At 36.5% G+C, this 17,527-nt stretch overlaps 1 protein-coding gene across 2 annotated transcripts in view; it reads right to left on the minus strand.

Annotated features, from left to right (window-relative positions):
* Positions 1-3,503: 3,503 nt before the first annotated feature.
* The window catches only part of NAF1 (nuclear assembly factor 1 ribonucleoprotein), a 41,355-nt gene continuing 27,331 nt past the window's right edge, over positions 3,504-17,527 (minus strand). Inside the window, exons 6-8 of one of the 2 annotated variants that reach the window (XM_001098118.5) lie at positions 16,584-16,635; positions 12,594-12,696; positions 3,504-8,243 (exon numbers count right to left, since the gene is read on the minus strand). In XM_001098118.5, coding sequence (XP_001098118.3) covers positions 7,795-8,243; positions 12,594-12,696; positions 16,584-16,635 — 604 coding nt within the window. In that variant the 3' untranslated portion in view covers positions 3,504-7,794. The remainder of the gene's footprint in view (positions 8,244-12,593; positions 12,697-16,583; positions 16,636-17,527) is intronic. The other variant, XM_078002720.1, reaches the window with a different exon arrangement.

The following is a 17,527-nucleotide window of genomic DNA, read 5'->3' on the forward strand; positions in this document are numbered from 1 at the left end:
ATTACTGACCTCAAGTGATCTGCCCACCTCAGCCTCCCAAAGTGTTGGGATTACAGGCGAGAGCCACCCTGCCCAGCCTGATAGATAATATCAAGGGAATATTTCTCAAGTTTAATTTCAGCTACACTACAGAAAATAGTCCCTTGGTTTTCTGGAACAGAATTGCACGTAATCCATTTCCATACAGGATATTATCCATATCCTAATTTATATCCATATAAATTTAGGATTGGACTGGGTCACAAAATGAGAAGTAAAAAAAAAAAAAAAAAACTTTTGAAATATTGGCAATTTATCTGCAGAAAAGGACACAAATACATGCGTTTTTTTTTTTCTTTTGTATCCTGAATGCACTAAATCATAAACAGTGTAGCTGCAACATTACCTGAAAATAAATTCTTGTGAATGATACTGTTCTTTATTTTTTATATTTTCCAGCTTGCATTACTAAAATTATCTATTTTTTAAACATTTAGACCTCAGATTATTGGTGTTAAACATGAAATGTCAGACTGAATATTTTATGAATGTATATTGTGTGAACATGAATTCACTCTACAAATTAGTTTTTAATTCTTTTTTAAAGATCTAATATTTAATAATACACTAATTTGCTTTCCTTAGCACTTAATTATAGAAGTACATGACTACCTATTTCCAAAAATTCTAAATACCCTGAGCAGCTTAAGATTGTGTCCTAAGTAAGGAATTTCCTCAAGTCTTCTTTATGTGCCTCAGCCAGATTGGGAAAGACTGAGAAGTAAATACACAGAAAGAATTATCTTCTTTTGCTTGTATTTCCTGATTTGAGTCATCCAGGGGTGAAAGAGACTGCCTTTTCTGCAACAGAAAATAACTCAGTAATGGCAAGTTGTATAAAAGAACTAGTACGAAGCATTGAACCAGTTTAACATACTGCCTAAAAATTTATAAGTTAATAAAATCAAATTCAAATGCCAAACATTATCGGTGAAAGAAAATACATACAAATGACACATTATATTTGAGACTCTACGTGTCCCCAGTTCAATGACTGGTACCTTAGGAAACTGTTCCTTAAAACATACAGTAAGATTTTCAGTACTTGAGAATTTTAAATATCATTTCTTTATATTTAATAAATAGCTTAAAATTATAGCAAACTCAATTCAGATTCTCATTTCTTCTTTATCAAATTGGCCTCAATTTTTTAAAAATATAGTTGCTGCTCACCAGCTCTAAACAATCAACAAAAAATGTAGAACAAAAAGAGGTGGAAGGGACTGACAAATTACAATTCGGTGGGAAAAGAGGAAGAGAATGAGAAAGCATTCGATATTCTTTGCCCCAAAACAATGGAGAACTGTACACAGGCACCATGGTAATTACTTACATCTTCCCTATGTCCCACTAATACATACTAATAATTTAGTTTCTATTACTAGTCACTTACCTACACGAAGAAATTGATACATTTTGGAATTTATATGACTTAACTACATGGCTTTTAAGAAGTATCCTACTATGGTTTGACAGTCCCCTCCAGAACTCATGTTGCAATTTAGCTGCCACTGTAACAATATTAAGGGAAGGGACCCTTAACAGGTGAGTAGACCATGAGGGCTCCACCCTCACTGGGGACTTGTATTATAAGGGTGAGTTCAGCCACTCTTGTCCTCTCTTACCCTCTTGCCTTCACCATGTGATGACACAGCAAGAAGGCCCTCACAAGATGCCATGCCTTGATATTGGACTTCCCAGACTCCAGAACTGTGAGCCAATAAATTTCTGTTCATTATACATTACCCAGTCTGTGATATTCTGTTATAACAGCACAAAACAGAACATGTCCTTTGGTAAGTTATGAAATTGCACTCTATTCCAGGTTTCCCCTAGCCAGTCTGTAACAGTCTGTTTTATATTGGTATAAAGAAATGCCTGAAGCTGAGTACTTCATTAAGAAAAGAGGTTTATTTAGCTCACAGTTCTACAGATTGTAAAAGAAACAAGACACCAACATCTGCTTCTGGTTAGAGCCTCAGGAAGCTTTCAATCACAGGGAAGTTGAACTGGCAGCACTTATGTCACATGGTGAGTGTGAGCAAGAGAGGTGCCATGCTCTTTTAAACAGCAGCTCTTGTGTGAACTAATAGAGTGAGAACTCACACATTACCATGGGGACAGCACCAAACCATTCATGAGGGTTCCATCCCATGACTGAAACACCTCCACCAGGATCACATTTCAACACAAGATTTGGAGGGGACAAAGGTCCAAACTATATCATAGTCTCAACCCAGTTATTTCAATTGTCTACTTCTAATAAGTAAACAAGCCATTCAGTTTCCATGGTGTGATCACAGCTCATTGGAGCCTCAACCTCCTGGGTTCAAGTGATCTTTCTGCCTCAGTCACTTGAGTAGTTGAAACTACAGGCATGTGGAACCATGCCTGGCTAATTTTTGTATTTTTTGTAGATGAGGTTTCACCATGTTGCCCAGGTTGGTGGTCTTGAACTCCTGGGCTCTAGCAATCTTCCTGCCTCAGCATCCCAAAGTGTTGGGATTACAAGTGTGAGCCACCCTTCCCAGCCTACAGCTACTCACCTTAATAAAACAAATATATTAGCTTAGGCAATGATTTTAATTTAATTCTATATTTGCAACTGTAGACATGCAAAGGGGTTACCCATACACAATCATGTGAATGTCAGCCTACCTTATTATATAGTAAAAGGTTAATACAAAGAATTCTCCATGGAAACTGAGAAACTGTCAGTAGAACATCTTAAGTCTTTGCATTTACATCAGTTTAAAGATCTAGGGACACAATTTTAAAGATGCGCTGTAAGATTAAGGTGAGGATGACGACAACTGCATTATTTCTCTCTTCCAAATAAGAGACAGTTGGTGACTTAGTCCTTTTGTGCTGCTGTAACAAAATACCACAGGCTGAGAAATTTATAAAAACAACAGAAATTTATGCTGGGCATGGTGGCTTGTACCTGTAATCTCAGCTACTCAAAAGGCTGAGACAAAGGGATTGCTTGAGGCCAGGTGTTCGAGACCAGCTAAGACAACATAGCAAGACCCTGTCTCTAAAATAAGTAAGTATGCCTTACAGTTCTGGATGCTGGAGAAGTAAAGATGAAGGCATTAGTAGGTTTGGTGTCTGGTGAGGGTTGCTCTCTGCTTACAAGACGGCACCCTATTGCCACATTCTCCGGAGGGAAGAATACTGAGTCTTCTTCACATGGTGGATGAGACTGGGGAGCAAAATGGATCTAAGCCGGTTCCTTCCAGCCCTTTTTATAAGGCACAAATCCATACATTAGTGCCTAAGTGCCTTTTATAAGGCACTAATCCATACATAAGTGCAAAGCCCTCATGACTTAATCATTTCCCAATACTTTAAACAATTTCTCTAGATTATTTTATAATGCCTAATACAATGTAAAAACTTTATATAGTTATACTCTATTGTTTAGGGAATAATCACAAGAAAAAAAAGTCTACCATGTTCAGTACAGTTGCAACCATACATTTTATTTTTTTCTATATATTTGTGATTCACAATTGGTTGAATCCACAGATGCAGAACCCACAGACAGAGAGGGCCGATTTGTATAGAGAGGAAGGCAATTGGACCTAAGTGGTTAAGATATCAACTTAATTTAAAGCAAAGATCAAATTGTACAATTCAGATGTTTCTGTAGATAGTAAATATCCACTGTCAAATAATACTATAGGCACACACTGTTTTATTGTACTTCATTGTACTATACTTCATATACATTGCACTTTTTACAAATCGAAGGTTTGTAGCAATCCCACACCTAGCAAGTGTATCAACTCCATTTTTCCCAACAGCGTATGCTCACTTCATGTATACTGTCACATTCTGGTAATTCTCCCAATATTCTGAACTTTTTCATAATTGTTATTTGTGTTATAGTGATCTCAATCAGTGATCTTTGATGTTACTATTGTTTTGGAGGCACCACGAACTATGCCCATATAATATAGCGAACTTAATGGATACATGTGTATGTTCTGACTGCTCCACACATCTGCTGTTTCCTTTTCTCTCTCCTCAGGCCTTCCTATTTCGTGAAACAACAACACTGGAATAAAACCAATTACTGGCCATAAAATGACCTCTAAGTGTTCAAGTGAAAGGAAGAGTTGTACATCTCTCACTTTACAACAAAAGTTAGAAATGATTAAGCTTCCTGAGGACAGCATGTTGAAAACTGAGGCAAACTAAAAGCTAGGCCTCTTGTGCCAAACAGCCAAATTGTGAATGCGAAGAAAAAGTTCTTAAAAGAAACTAAAAGTACTACTCCAGTGAACACAGGAGTAAGAAAGCAAAACAGCTTTACAGCAGATATGCAATAAGTTTAAGTGGTCTGGATAAAAGATCAAACCAGTTACAACATTCCCTTAAGCCAAAGCCTAATCCAGAGCGGGCCCTAACTCTCTTCAATTCTATGAAGGCTGAGAAAAACTGCAGTTTCTCTCCCAGTGGGAAGCTAGCAGAGGTTGGCTCATGAGGTTTAAGGAAATAAGCCATCTCCATAACATAAAAGTACAAAATGAAGCTGCAAGTTATCCAGAAGATCTAGATAAGGATACACTAAACACCACACAACAGATTTTTCAGTGTACATAAAATAGCCTTATATTCAAAGAAGATGCCATCTAGGATTTTCATAGCTGCAGAGCGGGAATCAATGCCTGGCTTCTAAACTTCAAAGGACAGGCTATCTTGTTAGGGGTACTGCAGCTGGTAATTTTAAGTTGAAGCCAATGCTCATTTACAATTCCAAAAATCCTAGGGTCCTTAAGAATTTTGCTACATCTACTCTGCCTGTGCTCTACAGATACAAAAACTATGCCTGGATGACAGCACATCTTTTAATATCATGGTTTACTAAAGATTTTCAGTCCACCATTCAGTAAAAGATTTCTTTCGAAATGTTGCTGATCATTAACAATGCACCTGGTCACCCAAGAACTCCAATGGAGATGTACAAGGAGTTGAATTTTTTTAATGCCTGCTAACACATCTATTCCATAGCCCATGGATCAAGGAATAGTTTTGACTTTCAAGTCTTACTATATAAGCATATTTTTTGTAAGGCTATAGCTGTCATAGTGATTCCTCTGATGGATTTGGGCAAAGTAAACTGGAAATCTTCTTGAAAGGATTCACCATTTAAGATGTCATTAACTACACTGATGATTCATGAGAGGGGGTCAAAATATCAATATTAACAGGAGTGTGGGAGAAGTTGATTCCAACCCTCATAAATAATTTTGAGGTGTTTAAGACTTCATGGAAGGAAGTAACTGAAGATGTGGTAGAAATAGGAAGAGAACTAGAATTAGAAGTGGAACCTAAAGACGTGACTGAATTGCTGCAATCTCATGAAAAAACTTGAACAGATGAGGAGTTACTTCTTATGCATGAGTAAAAATGAGGTTTCTCAAGTAAAAGCTACTCATGGTGAAGATGCTATGAACACTGCTGAAATGATAACAAAGGACTTAGAATGTTACATAACCTTCTTAGTTGATAAGGCAGTAGCAGAGTTTGAGAGGACTTGATCCCAAATTTCAGTTTTACAGAGAATAAAATGCTATCAAGTAGCATCACATGCTACACAGAAATCTTTGGTGAAAGGAAGAGCTAATTAACATAGCAAACTTCACTGCTGTCTATTAGGAGAAACTGCCACCTTTAGCAACCACTACCCTGATCAGTCAGCGGCCAACAACACTTGAGGCCAGACCCTCCACCAGCTAAAAGATTATGACTCACTGCAGGCTCAGAGGGTCATTATTATTTTTTGAGCAGTAAAGTACTCTTAAATTGAGATATGCACATTGGTTTTTTTAGGCACAATGCTATTGTATACTTAATAAACGACAGTAGCGTGTAAACATAACTTTTATATGCATTTGGAAACCAAAAACTTTGTGTGACTTATCTGACCGCAGTGGTCTGGATCTGAGGCCACAGTATCTGTGAGATATACCTGTACCTGAGGTAAAGAAATGGACAGATTTTTACTTTGAGATGGAGTCTTGCTCTGCCACCCAGGCTGCAGTGCAATGGTGTGATCTCGGCTTACTGCAACCTCTGCCTCCCAGGTTCAAACAATTCTCCTGTCTCAGCCTCCCGAGTGCTGGGATTACAGGCACGTGCCACCAAGCCCGGCTGATTTTTGTATTTTTAGTAGAGGCGTGGTTTCACCATGTTGGCCAGGCTGGTCTCGAACTTCTGACCTCAGGTGATCCACCCACCTCGGCCTCCCGAAGTGCTGGGATTACAGGCATGAGCCACTGCACCCAGCCGAAATGGACAGGTTTTTAAATGCCATGATGATCAGAACAGCTTGATGACTAAAAATAACATGTTACTATTCCCATTCTTGTGGAAAAGGATTTGGGTTTTTCTTTTAGTGCTTTTAGATATAATCTCATAAACTCTTAACAATATTCTAACAATCATAAAAAGACTGTGCTATAACCTGTGAAGGTAACTCCTGAAGAGAAGTTGCAAAAATATTTTAAAAAATAATGAAGAAAGTATTCACATGACAAAGTTAATGTGTACCAAGGCAAAGCCTCTCAACTTGTGTACAAGGAATGCTGAAAGAGTCCCCTCAGCTCATGAGAAAGAAAAGTGGGGCCTCAGTGCAACCAGAGTGCATGGGCTTGTGTTAAGTGGTTTCCAGATTACTCCAATGTGCCATATCAACACTGTTTCCTAAGTGTGTAAAGGAATGTAAGATTGGGAAACATCTAATTAGTGGAAATTGCTAATCAGAAAACCAGAAGAACTAGGTTCAACTCCTTGTCAACTCACTAGCTGAGTGATCTTAAATTACTTTAACCTCTTTGGGACACTTAGACTCCTCATTTACTAAATGAAAACTAGAGTATTTCAATGGTCTCTTCTAGTTCTAAAACCCGTAATTTCCCTTAAGTTGACACTTCATAATATAAAGCAGTAGTCATTACTTATTTAATTAAAAACTCTAAATTCAGATATTCAATAAATATTTATTTACTGAACCTAGTCTGCATGTGAGGATCTGGAAAACAAATATGGAAGACAAAATCCCTAAATAGATCTTATTGTGAATAATCTTTACATCCCTTTTAGGAGGTTAAATAGTAAAGTCTTCTGAATAGTGCCCAAATAAAGGAAATATTTTGCACAGATAATGGAAGCTTGCCTATGCATAATAAATATTTTTTACTTTAGCTATAATCAGAGCTTCTACCAATATATAAGAATTTTCTCCTCTATACCCTTCAACTGTTTTAAAAAGAAAAATTATGGTCATTTAAATTTACTCACAAATTACATTTATAATTAAAATTGATTTCCAAAGTATAAATTTATAAAAATAGTTTAAAGACTCTCAAAAGGACTTCAACATCTTATATTCATATTACAGCAAGAAAATCAATGTGCTCCATATATTTTACCCATGATGAAACTTGTCCCATATCCATTACTATATACATAGTTTAATTGGGTGGGGTTGGGAGGGAGAGGCATGAATTCAAAATTTTAATTAAATATTACATAATTTAATGTTCCCCCAAGAATCTGAGCTGACATTTTCATATGAATACAATTTCACAAAGGTTACAAATATATATCAACTTACAATAGAAGGAATCATAGTATTTTACAGTTTTTCTAAAAATCTAGCTCCATAATCACTCTTTAAAAAAACAAAAAAATCCTTACCACATAATATGAAAAGTCCACATTTCTCTGGAAATGCATAGTCATCTAATAGTAAGGTCCAAAATGAGAATTACTATCTCCAGAGGAGGGTGGAGGAGCCAGCGGTGGAGGGGGAGGGGGTGGGGGTAGGGAGTATGGTAAGTTAAGTAATGGATGAGCTGCCATGTTTGGTGTAGCCCAACTCATGTTTACAGGTGGGGGTGGTGGTGGGGGTGGAGAGCGGAGTGGAAAATTATGCACATCAAACATTGGAAGAGGAAAGGGGTATTGTGGCATAATGGGATTATCTTGTCTCTGAGAAGGAAATCCTGAAGTCTCCTGAGATACCATATGTTCTGAATTATAGAAATGCTGAGGTGGAGGCCTGCCATGGCAAGATCGAGGGTATCTGCCCCTGGAAAATCCTCGTGTGAATTCTCTGTTACGATATCCTTTTGCATGCTCTGAAGTAGAGTGAGCATTCCAATTCTGATGTACTTCAGCAAAATCTTCACCTTTGAGTGAGGGGAGGGAAAACAAAACAACAAAAGTAAGTTTAATATATCAAAAAGCACTGTTTGAAATTTCAATTATGAATTTTCTTTATTATCCGGTATATCTTATGTCAGTTAAAAAAGTTTAAAACATAAAATGGTAAATTTTAAATGAATTTGAAAAGACAAAACCTAATGCCAAAGAAAGATAATCGAGCAAGTCAGAAAACACTAAGACGATAACCATTCTACTCCAGCCAAACACCACAGAAGAAAACGTGTCACCATCTCTACACACTCTCAAAGGCTGAGTATGGATCCTAGACTTCTATCCTTGACAGGCAGTAATGAGGTACTCCAACCCTTCCACCGCAGTAGCATCAGGAACAGGCTGAACAGGGTGCCAGTAACAAGCCTCCCCGCAGTGACCATGAACATCACATGGGGAACCTGAACTTCCACCTCCACTGGCAGCAACACAGTGTTCTTCCCTCTTTTACACTGTGACAATGTCAGAGAAGACTGAGTAGAGTTAGGATTTTTGTCCCCATCCAGTGATAATGAGGCCATCCTCCACTGGCGTCAGTGCATGCCATATGGGGAGGAATGACAAAGTACTCCTGTCCCTACCGGGCATAAGAAAATACCTCGTGGGGTGTCAGAACTTCTACCCTCATCCAGCACCCCTTGGCCAAAGGTGTCAACAGAGGCTAAGAGGAATACCTAGACTTCAATCTACCCCATTCTTCTTGCTGCCAGAGAAGCATTTTTAAAAAGACAAAGAAACAATTACAACAAACCCAGCTAAATCAGAAGATTTACATAAGATCCATGGTCTTGTAATATAATACTCAATATCCCAAGTTTCAATAAAAGAAAATTGCTCATCACAAAAAGAACCAGGAAGATTTAAAATTCAATGAAAAAAAAAATTAACCAAGGGTGTCACAAAGATGTTAGAATTATGAAAGGTATTAAAGCAGTCATAAAAATGCTTCAACAAGATATTATGAACATTCTAAAAAATTACAAAGTTTTAGCAAAAAAAGGATATAAAATAAAGAATAAATTGAAATTTTAGAACTGAACATTACAATAACCAAAATAAAAAACTCAATGGAACAATATTGAAGGAGAAGAACAAAGGACGGAAACTACCCAACTTCAAGACGTATTATAAAGTTTAAGTAATCACAGCAGTGTGGTACTGGTGAAACAACGGACAAATAAATCAATGGGACAAAACAGAAGGTACAAAAATAGATCCCCATAAACATAATAAACTGATATTTAACAAAGGAGCAAAGGCAATACAACAGAGCAAAAGTAGTGTTTTTAACAAATGGGGCTGGAAAACCTGGACACCCATAGGCAAAAAAATAAATAAATAAATCTAGACAATAATCTTACACCGTTCACAAGAATTAATTCAAAATGGATCACAGACCTCAATGTAAAATGCGGAATTATAAAATTCCTAAAAGATAACATAGAAGAAAATTTAGATGACCTTGGGTTGATACTGACTTTTCTTTAGAGATGGAGTCTCGCTCTGCAGGCCTGGCTGGAGTGCAGTGGCACGATCTCAGCTCACTGCAACCTCCACCGCCCGGGTCCCGGCTCAAGCAATTATCCAGACTCAGCCTCCCAAGTAGGAATGCGCCACCATGCCCAGCTAATTTTTGTATTTTTAGTAGAGACGGGGTTTCACCATGTTGGCCAGGCTGGTCTTGAACTCCTGACCTCCTGATCTGCCCACCTTGGCCTCCCCACGTGCTGGGATTACAGGTATGAGCCACTGTGCTCGGCCAATAATGACTTTTTAGATAATGACTTTTTAGATAGGACATCAAAGGCATGATCCATGAAAGAAATGATCAATATGCTGAATTTCATTAACTTAAAAATTTCTGCTCCATGAAAGATACTGTCAGGAGAATGAAAGAAAAAAAGCTCAGAAGTTCAAGGTTACAGTGAGCTATGATTGTAACACTGCATTCTAGCCTGGGCAACAGAGTAAGAAGATCTCAAAAAACAGACAAAGAAAAAAAAAAGAAAAAAAAACCCCTCAGCAAGACATTTGTTGATGTAGATAAGATTCTAAAATTTACACTGAAAGGTAAAGGACCTAGAATACCGATTATAATTTTGAAAAAGAAAAATAAAGTAGGAGTTATCACTCTACACAATTTCAAGACTAACCTCACATTCCATACAAAATTTAATTCAAAATGAATCACAAGTGTACAATTTAAAACAGACTACAAAACTTTTAGGGAAAAAAACAGAAGAAAATCATTAGGATCTAAAGCTAAGCAGGAAGTTATCAGATTCCATAAACAAAATTGATAGTTTTCCTCAAAACTAAAAAACTTTGGTCTTGCAAAAGGCCCTCTTAAAAGAGGGAAAAGACTACAGACTAGACAAATCATGAACAAACCACATATTTGACAGAAAGCGAGCATCTAAAATACACATTTTTAAATTCTCGTAACTCAACAGTAAAAATTCAGAAATAGAGACGGTAAATGAGCACATGGGAAGATGTTCAATGCCATTAGCCATTAGGAAAATGCAAATTAAAACCACAATTATATTTGCACTACAAACCTAGCAAAATGGCCAAAATTAAAAAGAGTGATAACACCAAATGAGGGAGAAAATGCAAAGAAATTGTCACTCATCCATTGCTGATAAAAATGTAAAATGGGGGCCGGGCACGGTGGCTCACGCCTGTAATCCCAGCACTTTGGGAGGCCGAGGCGGGCGGATCACAAGGTCAGGAGATCAAGACCATCCTGGCGAACACGGTGAAACCCCGTCTCTACTAAAAATACAAAAAAATTAGCCGGGCGTGGTGGCGGGCACCTGTAGTCCCAGCTTCTAGGGAGGCTGAGGCAGGAGAATGGCGTGAACCTGGGAGGCAGCGGAGCTTGCAGTGAGCCAAGATCGCGCCACTGCACTCCAGCCTGGGCGACAAAGCGAGACTCTGTCTCAAAAAAAAAAAAAAAAAAAAAAGTAAAATGGTACAGCCATGCTGAAAAACAATATGGCAATTTCTTAGGAAACTAAACATACAATGCAACTATTATACAACCAAGCTATTGTACTCTTGGGCATTTCTTCCAGAAAAATAAAAATCTGTTTTCACAAAAAAACTGTACATAAATATTTATAGCTGCCTTATTCCTAATAACCCCAAAATGGAAACAACCTAGATGTCCTTCAGTGGATGAATGGTTAGGTAATCTGGTAAATTCATGCCATGAAACGTTACTCTGTAATGAAGAGGAACAAACTATTATTGATACATGCAGTAATGTGGGTGGATGCACAGATTTTTTTTTTATTATTATTATTATACTTTAAGTTCTAGGGTACACATGCACAACGTGCAGGTTTGTTACATATGTATACATGTGCCATGTTGGTGTGCTGCACCCATTAACTCCTCATTTACATTAGGTATATCTCCTAATGCTATCCCTCCCCTGGTCCCCTCCCCACAATAGGCCCCGGTGTGTGATGTTCCCCTTCCTGTGTCCAAGTGATCTCATTGTTCCATTCCCACTCATTGTTCTCACTATGAGTGAGAACATGCGGTGTTCGGTTTTCTGTTCTTGTGATAGTTTGCTGAGAATGATGGTTTCCAGCAGACGCACAGATATTATGCTCAGTGGCAAAAGCCTTTCCCTAAGCATACTATATTGTATAACTTCACTTATATAATTTTCTGGATATGACAAAATATATGAAAATGGAGAATGGATTAATGGTTGCCATGAGTGAAGGAGGGGCTGAGTGGTAAGGACGTGGCTGTGACTATAAAAAGGCAACTGGGTAGCTCTCTGGTGATGGAAATGTTGTATAGCTTCATTGTATCCTGTCGATACCCTGGCTGGGATAGTGTTCCATATATAGTTATGCAAGATGTTGCAACTGGGGGAACTTGAATAAAGGGCATACAACAACACCTCTCCTATTATTTTTACAACTGTATGTGAATCTACGGTTATCTCAGAAAGTTTAACTTTTTAAAAAAGGTAAAGGGAATGCATGTTTATAAATAAGATACTGTGATTTAGGGGTTCATCAAGTACTTGATCATGGAAGCAAACAGGTATCTTAAGAAAAAAGTGCTGACAAGCACAAGTAACAAAGTTTAGTCTGTCTGTTACCTCAGGAAGCCATTTTTACTGCTTAAGTTCATAAAACTACCACACCTCCTGCTATGTAACGGCTCTAAATGTTAGCAGGATGCTAGGAGGTAAACAGAGAAAACCCAGATGTTTCCCTTGGTTTTATTATTGATAAACTTATATAGATGCAAATGAAGATAAAAAAACAACTATATATATCGTATTCACTCACCTGGCTCATTAAATTCAGATTTGAGTTTTTTCCGGCCTTGAATCTGAGATTTTTTCCTCTGTTTGGCTTCTTTTTCTTTTTCATCATCACTGAAATCTAAGGCCTTGCAGAGAAAAGTATATAATAGGTTTATGTTACATGGATTTGCCAATTCAATAGTACATACTTGGAGGTGAAGAAAACAAGCCTATTACTAATCATTGACTAAAAAAAGTTGCCTTTTTGATACTTAATATTTTCTATATCTGAATTAGACATGGTAGAAAAATATTTTTTGATAAATGCTTAATGACTCTTTAATTAACACAGGTCAGTTATCAACCTTCAGATATGAGTCTGACTTCCAGTTTAGACTTAAGATTCATCATAGTATCAGATGCAAAAGAGTACCAAAGGTAAGAGTATCAAGGACTAAGTAAATTATATACATTATCAGAGCCAATAAAAAATGGAAGACAATGTTCCATAATTCATTCATTCAAAATACACATCCAAGCACTGTTCTAAACATTTCACAGGTTCATTCTTTACAGGTTTACCATCTTATTTTTTAAATATAATTTTAAGTATATAGCAAGAACTATAAATAAATGAGGGAAAATAAGGGTACACAAATCATGAGGAAGCTATTTAGATAGGACCATAGGCAAAGGCTTTTTTTTTTTTTTTTGGCGCAGTGGCACGATCTCAGCTCACTGCAACCTCTGACTCCCAAGTTCAAGCGATTCTCCTGCCTCAGTCTCCTGAGTAGCTGGGGTTACAGACGCACGCCAACCTGACCAACATGGCAAAGGCTTTTATAAGCAGATACATGAATGATCCAACTCCTAAGAGGAAATTATTTAAAAATTAAAGGTGGTAAAACTCATATGCAACTAAGAATTAGGATTCATTCTTATAATCTACCGAGGAAACCAAGATTTATGAGCTATTTATCTTATGACTGCCATGGTATCTACATTCCTACGTTCAGGCATTTTATTATTCTATTATTAACACCAGAAAACTTTTATTATGTTTCATACAAAAAATATATGAAAGCAGGCCCACTATGTATGGATGGATACACATTTAAAAAGAAGAAATAAAATGTATATGAAAGTCTTTGTATGTAATTTTCAGTATGGCTTCACTGGAATACATTCTAGATCAAATCCTCCATCAACAGGAATCCATACACTTCAGATTCTGAAATCTAATTTGAAAACATGAAATAATTGTATGCCTTCTAATGCACTATTTCACATTACTGATCTTAAAGGGATAAGATTTTAAAACTCAGGTTAAATCTGGTATCTGACAGACACTAGAAAGTATGGAGATCAGATAGAAGACTCCTTTTTCTGAGAAAACAGATTAAATGTACAATGAACGAGTGCTACGACTTAATGCTATGTTATTATAGTGCTGGAAAAAGAGAAAAAAGGAAAAGGAAGACTTCTTGATATGGATAACCCAATAGAAACACCTGAATGAGTCAGCTATGAAAATAAAGAGAATTTTCAGGGAATGGAAACAACACACACAGAGGCATGATAGAACATAGTATATACAAAAAAGAAAAATGGTTCTGAAAGGTAAAGTGAAAGCTGCTGCTTCTTACACAGCAAAACCAGAAAAGATAAAATTGGAGACGCTAATAAGGAACCTTATTGTGCCATTTTAAATAATTGAACATCATCTTAAGAGCAGGAGGGAGGAACTAAGGATTTTAATTGGGAATAGTTTATTTCACAGAGATTACTTTGGTAGTATTTTGCTATCACTCCTAAAATCAGAGAAAAATTCACGTCTCTTATATGCAAATTAATTCATATTTCCATTCATTAAATACATTTATTCAACCATAAAGTATATGGTGGCATATTAAAAATGGCTATGAAGATGAATATGATACAACCCTAGGTAATTTTTAGTTTATTTACACAGTCCAACATTTCATAACACATAATTTCTCTTATTTTCCTTTATGCAAGCTTTCTATTTTCACATCACATGATGTTTCTCTTTTCTCTTTTTAAGTTTAAACTTCACGAATTTATAATTTTAATCTATGATCAACACCAGGCAATAATTCTATACTACAAAGTTTCATCAACAAATATTACATAATTAAATCCCAACATACTTAATGATCCAGTTCTAGCTACTTGGAAAAAACGAACACCATGAACTAGGTGAGATGTAATTTGGCAATTAACCTAGTCAAACCAATTTTACGAATAACTCACATTGCTGTAATTGGTAACTTCAATGGTTAGGTCAGAAACAACAGGGATTCATTAGAATATCTGGATTCTGGTCAGGTGCGGTGGCTCATGCCTATAATCTCAGCACTTTGGGAGGCAGAGTGGGGTGGATTACTGGAGGTCAGGAGTTCAAGACTAGCCTGGACCAACATTGTGAAACCCCGTCTCTAATAAAAATACAAAATTAGCTGGGCGTGGTGGCATGTGCCTGTAATCCCAGCTACTCGGGAGGCTGAGGCAGGAGAATCGCTTAAACCCGGAGGCAGAGGTTACAGTGAGCCGAGATTGTGCCACTGCACTCCAGCCTGGGCAAAAAGAGCAAAACTCCATCCCATACCCAAAAAAAGAAAAAAAGAAAATCTGGATTTTACAAGAAATATGTTTTGAGATATTTATGAATCTCTAAACATTTTAAAACATGTAATTCCAGTAATAAGATGCTCTAGATGCTCTAAACTTAATTCAGAACATTAAGTGAATATTCAGAGCCTTAATTGAAATCACATAAATACACAGACTTAGAAAACATAATTCCATTTTAATTCAGATACTAAGCAAGGATCATTCACTGGTTAAGTGATTAATACCTGTACAAAACCCTCTAAGTGGGTATAAACCTGATTCATACCTCAGTAAAATTAGAAACTAACACAGATCATGATTTAGCATTGCTTTAAACATCTAAAATGACCAAGGTTAAATCTGTAAATATCAAAAATCTGTAATACTGGCTGGGCAAGGTGGCTCATTCCTGTAATCCCAGCACTCTGGGGGGCTGAGGCAGGAAGATCGCTTGAGGGCAGGAGGATCACTTGAGGCCAAGAGCTTGAGACCAGCCTGGGCAACATAGTGAGACCCCCATGTCTATATTCGTTTAAAAAAAAACAAACTGTAATACTGAGAAAACTTCATAAGAACTGCCAAGAAAGTTTTAAAAACTCTCCTGTATGATTTTTACTTATAAAAATATTTATATACATTTTTATTTTATACTATATAAATACATGCTATTTTTAAGAAATGAATATATTCATTGTTGTAATTCAAAAAAAAAAAACCCTCAAGATAATCTGCTTAAACACTTTCATAGAATGTTAACCAAGTAATCCTATTAAATCATTAACTCATTTATATATTATTCCTAAATTTACTACACATTTCTAGGAAGACTAGATTATCAAGTCACCTTGGGGCATAAAACTATTGTTTTGCTGATGTAGATACAAAAAGAAAATCAAGGTCCCTTTTTAGAAAGGTAGTTATATCGTTAAAAAGTAGAGAGTTAGGTAGCTTCCAATCATCTGGTGCTTCCAATGATTTTGTACTTCCAAAAGAAGGGCAGCTTACTACTACTAAAAGCACCACGTCTTCATGTCCCATACGGTGGGTGTATTTACTAAACTGAATTAAATTTTTTAAAACTAACGACAGCCTGCCTTTATCACACATCAACAAAGTTAACAAAAATAGCAAATTACATTGTAAATAAGGTGATAATTATTAAAATACAACTAAATGTAACTGAAAAAAGTTTTTTTCCTAAATGACCAATCAAAACCTTTCATTGAAAGGTATAAAATAGTCATCTAGGAGGGTGAGAGAATACATGGGCTAGAACAGGAGAATGCAGTATGGCTGCTAGCCAGTATCAATGACTTCCCTAACAGCAAGGATGATAAAATTTATAAGACTAAGTCCTGCCCTACTTTATAAAATGTTGCATAAAAAAACTTACACTTACCTCTGGTGGTGGTTCCTGATCATTCTTCCACGATGCATCTGATCCCTTATCCCTGGGTGGGGTGGGGATGGGAGTCAAAAAAGTATTTATCACAATTCTGTTAAGTGCTTATAACTTAAAAGTACCGAAAATAATAAAGGACATGAGTTTAACCTTTAATTTTGCAATACACTTATGTGTCTTTTACCTTATTTCAAAAGATGTGGGAAGTTCCTAAGAAAAACACAAAAGTTGGGCAAATATAAATATTAGGATTAGGGAATTGGAATGAGAAGCCAAGGCTATGGTGTGCAGTGGAAAGCAGATGGACAGCGCTTTTGATTTTTGTTTTCATGATATTTGCAGTTTTCACAAAACTGAGTTTTAAAAAAACCCTTATTTCATGCCAACCGTAGATCGGAAGTTGTTCCACGTGTGAACTACACAAAACTGACTGAGCCATTCCCTTTTCAAAGATTTTACAGGTTTAATGGCAGAGATATCAATATGAATTATTTTCTCCTCAGTTTACCTGAGGAATGTCAGTAATCCTCTATGAGTAACCAAGGCTTATTCCAACACTGATTCTCAAAGCAGAGAGGGTCAAATGAAGGCTAACTATGAATAGTTTGAGGAAGAGGAAGAGGAGCTGCTTTAAAGATTCTGAAGGACAATATAACAACTGGCATGTGTGAAATGTGTAATTGCAGCTGAAAATCAACAACTTTTGGTGGAGAGTTTTATACTTTACAACCAACAGAAGTACAGAAATCTATTATGAGCAGTATAATTTGTGAAAGCTCATTTTTAATCTTTTTAATTTTGTTAATTTCATAGTTTCAAGTGCTATTTTGTTATTCCATTATGTTAAAATATCACAAAGTAAAATATTACAAAGTATTAGGACTAGATGTCCTTATTGTTTTAAACTAGATCTCAAAAATAAGATTCCCAGGAATTAAGGC

This window comes from Macaca mulatta, chromosome 5, assembly GCF_049350105.2.
Source record: "Macaca mulatta isolate MMU2019108-1 chromosome 5, T2T-MMU8v2.0, whole genome shotgun sequence".
NCBI classification, from domain to species: domain Eukaryota; kingdom Metazoa; phylum Chordata; class Mammalia; order Primates; family Cercopithecidae; genus Macaca; species Macaca mulatta.